We start from the raw sequence: 6,479 nt of genomic DNA on the forward strand, positions 1-6,479 counted from the left end.
CTAATACAACGAGTCTATCTAAAGTTAGTGTTTAAACTACAAAGGAATAAAATAATAAAACCAAAAAGAGAGAGAGAGAGAGAGAGGGATCTTTTTCTTCTTTCTTCTCTGGCAGCAACCCGACAGCGAAGATTACAACCAGCTTCATTTGCACATAGCTTCACTTTGTGCATCTATTGCATACGTTCACTTTGTGCATCTATCACAAACCTCTTTGTTGTTTTTCAGAGGACGTGAAATGTGGCCCTGGGCAGGTTTTATCTTGGGACGTGTGAAACACAACCTCGAGCAGTTTTTGTTTCTCACGACACGTGAAATGCAGTCTGGGCGGATTTTATCTCAGGATGTGTGAAATATGATTCCGATCGGTTTTTCTTTTATCTCAGGACGCGTAAAACACGGCCTTGGGTTTGTTTGCTTTTGGGATATGTAAAACTTTATCCCAGATGGAAGAGAGAGGCAGAGCAAAAGCCTGTAAGAGAGAAAGGCAGAGCAAAAGCCTACAAACTTTCTCGGCCACCACTTTGCAACCTCTTTCTTTTGCATTACTCTCCTCTTGCATGCACCGGGGCTCGGTTCATCATTTTAAATTGCTTGATTACATACTTTTTCGAATACATGTTAAACTGCATACTATCAAATTGACTCATATGCCATATTAGTAGCCGAGCCTATTTAATTGCATATCGTATGTGTTGTATTAGCCATATTGCATAGTTAGGATCATGCATTTTTTTAACTAGTTTCTCTTTTGGCTTGGAGTAAGGGGTAAGTTTTTATGCTTTAGCACGTTGCATAAGTGTGATTGTTGCTATGTCTAGCATGCTTGCTGTACGGGGGCGAAATATCCTCAGTTCTCCGTACTCCTTGATCTTCAAGCTTCTTGTGACGGTGTCTATCTCTGCAACACGAAAATGGTGAGCTGCCCGGCGGTGGTGTGCCGGAAAGACCCTCCGACGATCAAGTCAGACCACTAGCTCAAGAAGAAGGTTATTGGAGAGAGTTTTTGATAGGATGAATTCGCTTACCTCTAACGTCCCTCTTCCTCCATATTTCTAGGCTGGCCATGCAGCCTCAAGATTGTGCGCGTACTACCTCTGCTGTCCTTCCCTGGACAGGTGGCAGTGCTCGCCTCTCACCACCTTACGTGTGTAAAGGCTTAGTCCTCACTCCAGTACACACAAAACTGCCCAACGGTATCAGTGGCGTGCGTGGAGTGGATGTCCTCTCCTTCACACCATTGGCCCAGGTGGCATACTTAACCGGAGTATCACGACCGGCCTGTCACTTGTGGAGAGTCGCTATTACATGCTCATAACCGAGCTATGTGTCGCCGACCTATAACTTGGAATCAGGCGAAAGCCTGCCCACCTCGGCTGAACTATCATTGATCGGTTCATCATGACCATCCGGTTGCGAGGCATGCCGGCCTCCAATCGGTCTACCTTCAATCTACGTCGCACGAAGCCACTTTACATCGACTGACCGGTCCAAGGTGCACCGGCCTGCCTGACCGGTCAATATTTCTGACCGTACAAGGCAGGCCGTTGGCCATGTCAACAGAGATTACCTCGGCGCTACGCGGTCCGTCACGTCTGACGTTATCTCAGCTCGGCCGTACAGTTCGGTGCAAATCTCCCCTCTCAATTGCCCCTTAAACCCATCCGAGCTATCGTGATTGGATTTACCTCTGTGACCGAGCTAATCGGTTGAATTGCGCCATTACCGAGCAGAGCATCATGGGGAAATATCTGGCGCCGAGCTATCCCATTTGGTCGGCCATCGTGTCTGCAGTCTTGTCAAGGGTCGTACAGCCGTACTGACAGCCGCGTTTCCAGTGCCACGTGGCTTCACGCCATTGGGTCGTGCAGCCAGCTGTTCTGCACGCGCAGAATTCAAACGGCTGCGCCGTTTGGGTGGTTTCCCCCCTTTTTATGCACAGACCAAGGGTCATTCGAACCCTTTACTCTCCATCTTCTTCCAAAGCTCCAAACCCTAGCCTCCCATCGCTCCAAGCTCCCAACCGTTCCTGCCCCTTGCTGTGTCTGCCATTCCTGACGTTACAGTCGAGCTCTCGAGGCCTAACTCACTTCTCAATCATTTTTGGTAAGTCACACTACCCCTCCCTTGTATTTTCTGCTCCCGTTTTCCAGTTCTCCCTGTTCTTTGCATTTTTCTGCCACTGTGCTTCGTGTTCCCTGCCTGGGACCTTTAAGGTTCCTCTTTTTTAGTCCAATAGTGCCATACCTTAGGAAAACTGGAACTGGTGGAGTGGAGGGGGCTTTCGTGCCCCTGTTTCCCCTTAGTTTGAACGAGTGAGCCTTGAACATAGGATAAACGAGATGAACAGGATGAACACTGTTCAAAACCGAGCTAAATGCACATTTAAATCCGTAGAGAGAGTTTAAACTGAGCAAAAATGGTTTGTGGATGCTCGCTGAGGCCGCAACCGAGCTAAATGCTTAATAAAATCGACAAACAGGTCTAACCGAGCAAAAACTTGCCTTGACTAAACCATAGATAAAATCAGAGCTAGACCAGGAAGGCTAAATCAGCCGTGCCGTCCAGCCGAGATAGGGATAGACCGACCAAAAACCCAAAAGCATTCACCGAGCTAAAAAATCCAGCGTGAGCCGTGCAGTTTATGCCGTGCTAACCCTTGAAATTCTTTCTTAATCAATGCAGAACAAACTAGGACCGACCAAGCCCTTCAGCGTTACCACTGGTGGAGCTCAAAGTCCGAGCAAATACACCAGCATTTTTGACCGGGATACACACTAAACCAAATAGAACCGAGATAATGGGGAAGTACCGATTTATACGCACTTCAGAGTTTTGAAGAAGGGCCTGCAACGATCCGAAGACCGGCTGATGAATCTGTTCAGCGCAGCTGCCATCCCGACAAGATGTTGCATGTCCTTTGTAGAATTCGGGCGCTCCAGCTCTTGTATCGCTTTGATCTGGGATGGGTCGGCTTCAATCCCTCGGTTTGTAACCAGAAAACCCAGAAACTTTCCAGTGCCAACTCCGAAGGCGCATTTGGAGGCGTTTAGACGAAACTTATGGTGCTTAAGTATGGCGAACATTTCTGCTAGGTCGGTGAGGTGTTCTGACTTCTTCTTACTCTTTACCACCATATCGTCGATGTAGGCCTCCATTGTTCGGCCCAAGAGAGGAGCGAACATTTTAGTAACCATCCGCTGAAAGGTTGCTCCGGCGCTCTTTAGCCCGAACGGCATGACTTTGTAACAATATAATCCTCTGGGGGTGGTGAACGATGTAATCTCTCTGTCCAGTTTATACATGGCTATCTGGTGGTAGCCGCGATAAGCGTCCAGGAAGCTAAACCTCTGATGGCCAGCGGTCAAGTCCACTAGCTGGTCAATTCGAGGAAGGGGAAAGCTGTCCTTAGGACAAGCCCGGTTAACAGTCTTGTAGTCAACGCAGACTCGCCACTTGCCATTTTTCTTGGGAACAACCATCGTGTTGGATATCCACCGAGGGTATTGCACTTCTTCTATAGCCCCGGCTTCCAACAAGTTCTTCACTTCTTCCGCCACCACTTCAGCATGGTGCAGGGCTGAACGGCGCGTCCTTTGAATGACTGGCCGTGCGTTGGGGAAAACATTCAACTGATGACAGATGAAGCTCGGGTCGATGCCAGGCATGTCGTAAGGCGTCCAAGCAAAGGCCTCCAAATTGGAAACCAAGAAGTTGACATAATCCGCTTGCTCGACGCTGGACAAAGATGACCCCAAGAGGAAGAATTTAGTTGGATCGTTTTCGTCAAAGCGCACTTCCACCAAATCTTCAACCGATTTTTCCTCGGCCTTCCTTCCCACGTCTTCAAGGACCTCTTTTTCCTCGGGCCCCTCGATCATTTGGACAAACCCTTTGGCTGCTCGGCTGCCATTTACCGCAACGAAGCATTGTTTTGCCATCACCTGGTCTCCCCAAACTTCCTCTATTTGCCCGCTCGACGCCGGAAAGCGCATGACTTGGTGGAAGGTCGAGGCAATTGCTTGCATGGCGTGCAGCCAGCCCCTACCTAAGATCAAGTTGTAGGTGGAAGGAACTTTGAGCACCCAGAACTCCACTTGCTTTACTACTGAACCTGCTTTGACCAGCAAAATAATCTTTCCGATTGGCCACTCCGGCTGTGAGTTGAAACCGACCAAAGGAGACGTCGCAGGGGCCAAGTCCTTGTCTTCTAACTTCATCTGTTTGAACGCGTCATAATACATGATTTCGACCGAACTCCCCTGGTCGATCAAGATTCTCTTGATATCAAAGTCCTTGACGCGAAGAGTGACCACTAAGGCATCATTGTGCGGCATCTGAACTCTTTCCAGGTCCTTGGATGAGAATGAAAGGATGTCCCTTTCTTCGGTCTTTCCCTTCTTCACAGCGGGCTGAACAGAGAGCACTTCCCTCATGTGCTCGGCCTTCTTGATCATCCCCCTCAGCTCACAAACCCTGGCTGGTTCAATGATTCCGTGGATGACGTTGATTACACCTTGCGGAGGCGCTTCTAGGGCGGCCAGGCCGTTTGGCTCGACTTGGTCTGCCGGCGTGGCCTTGATGCCCCCATCTATGTATTGGTCAAGATGCCCTGCCGCTACCAACTCCTCTAAATGTTGCTTGAGCAGCAGACAGTCCTCTGTTCGGTGCCCCGTTCTTCATGAAAGGTGTAGCGATATTTTGAATTGAAGCCTCTCTGGGCACTCCCCAACTTGGCCAGCCAATGGACGAAGGGTTCGCTTCGAATCTCGCTCAGAATGCGGTAGATAGGGATTTTAAACACCTTGGTGATCCCAGTCCGTGCCTTCAATTTTCTTTTGGCATCCTTCACTGCATCACGGGGAGGGTATGCCCGGTCGTTTCGGCGCCCCTTGTTTCTGTCATCACGGTTTGGACCATGGCGCTGGTTTTTCGACCGGTTGTTTGGGCGGCTATCCTCCTGCCTAACTGAGTGAACTTTCCCCGCGACCCTCCTGTCCGCCGCGACCAGATTAACCTTCTCGGTCACGGAGGCGGTATCATCCTCCACACGAATGTGCTCATTGATCCGCTGCATCAATGACTCCATGGTTGTAGGTTGATGCATCGTGAGTGAATCTCGTAGCCTATGTCCGACTGGGAGACCCCGTTTGTACTGAGTGATCGCCAGATTGGTGGGGCAGTCGAGGATCTCATTGTAAGTTTCCCAGTACTTTGCATTGTATGCCTTCAACGAACACCCAGACTCCATCTTGATGCCCAGGAGATGGTCGACCTCCTTCGGCGTTCGAGTGTTGGTCTTGAATCTGGTGACGAAGGCTTCTGCTAGCTGTTGCCACCCCTCCATACTCCCCTCCGGGAGCCTTTCAAACCACTTCAGACCCAGCTCTCCCAGGCTTGCTGGGAATATGAGACACATCAGAGCGTCGTTGCGCCGGTGGCCAGCCATCACCTGCCGATAATGACTCACGTGCATGTACGGATCCGTTTTGCCGTCGTACAAAGTGAACTTTGGCTGGTGGAATCCGGCGGGGAGTGGCGTACTCTCAATCTCCGGGGACAGCGGTGTGGCTGTAAGTCGCGCCAGCTCTTTGTCCTCCAGCACAGGGGCCATCACTTTGGGGAGCGGCATCGCCACTTCCTCACTGTAACGCACTGGAGCGCTTAACCTCTGCAATGCCAGCACCCTTCGAGCCTCCCGACAGCGCGCCCTCTCTTCCAATACGTTTCTCAAGTCCCTGGAGCGTGTGGAGAAAGAGGATCCCGACGTCGGTGTCGGGCGTGAGGGGCAGTATGTGTTGTCTCGAGAGAGGGACCTGCTCTTCCCCTGGTTGGAGCCCCCAACCCCATAGTTCCTGGTGATGGAGAGAGAGTGGGTCCTCCCCTGGCGGCGACTGCTCCAACGAGGGGACGGGGTGTGCTCACTAAGGTTGCCCTCTCCAGCAACACCCTTCCCTTTGATCTGGCGTTTCAGTAGCTCCATCTCCGCCGCCATCTTGCGAATGACGGCGTCTTGGTCCCTGAGTTTGTGCTCCAGGCGCTGCGCTTGGGACTCCCCCCGGCGTCTGCGGCCCCCAGGACTCTGCGAGTGATCGGCACTCCTTCCGCGTTTGTCTCGCGCACTCCGCGAAGGAGTTTCTAGGCCTACCATGGCTGGAATATTCAGAGGACCTTCTCTCAAGCGGACGTACTCAGGGGTGACGCCATTGACGACAGACAGTGGGGCTTCGCCGTCATTGGCCATGGAAATGGTCGAAGAAGCTCTGAGAACAAGGGTTGAGTATCAAAAAATTCCCACAGACGGCGCCAATTGTACGGGGGCGAAATATCCTCAGTTCTCTGTACTCCTTGATCTTCAAGCTTCTTGTGACGACATCTATCTCTGCAACACGAAAATGGTGAGCTGCCCGGCGGTGGTGTGCTGGAAAGACCCTCCGACGATCAAGTCAGACCACTAGCTCAAGAAGAAGGTTATTGGA

The 6,479-nt window shown here is 51.1% G+C and overlaps 1 protein-coding gene across 1 annotated transcript; it reads right to left on the reverse strand.

Annotated features, from left to right (window-relative positions):
• Positions 1–2,816: 2,816 nt before the first annotated feature.
• Positions 2,817–4,436, reverse strand: LOC145807138 (uncharacterized). The gene is made up of 2 exons (XM_082905071.1): positions 3,429–4,436; positions 2,817–3,311 (listed from the first exon to the last, which is right to left on the reverse strand). The coding sequence occupies exons 1-2, from the start codon at positions 4,434–4,436 to the stop codon at positions 2,817–2,819; spliced, it is 1,503 nt and encodes a 500-aa protein (XP_082761197.1).
• Positions 4,437–6,479: the final 2,043 nt, after the last annotated feature.

This window comes from Camellia sinensis, chromosome 14 (assembly GCF_055761805.1).
Source record: "Camellia sinensis isolate YWXY chromosome 14, ASM5576180v1, whole genome shotgun sequence".
NCBI lineage: Eukaryota > Viridiplantae > Streptophyta > Magnoliopsida > Ericales > Theaceae > Camellia > Camellia sinensis.

Coding starts and splice junctions, on each gene's coding strand:
- LOC145807138 (XM_082905071.1), bottom strand. CDS start 4,436: ATGAGGGAAGTGCTCTCTGTTCAGCCCGCTGTGAAGAAGGGAAAGACC. Junction 3,312..3,428: donor TCTGCGTTGACTACAAGACT/GTTAACCGGGCT, acceptor GGCTACCACCAG/ATAGCCATGTATAAACTGGA.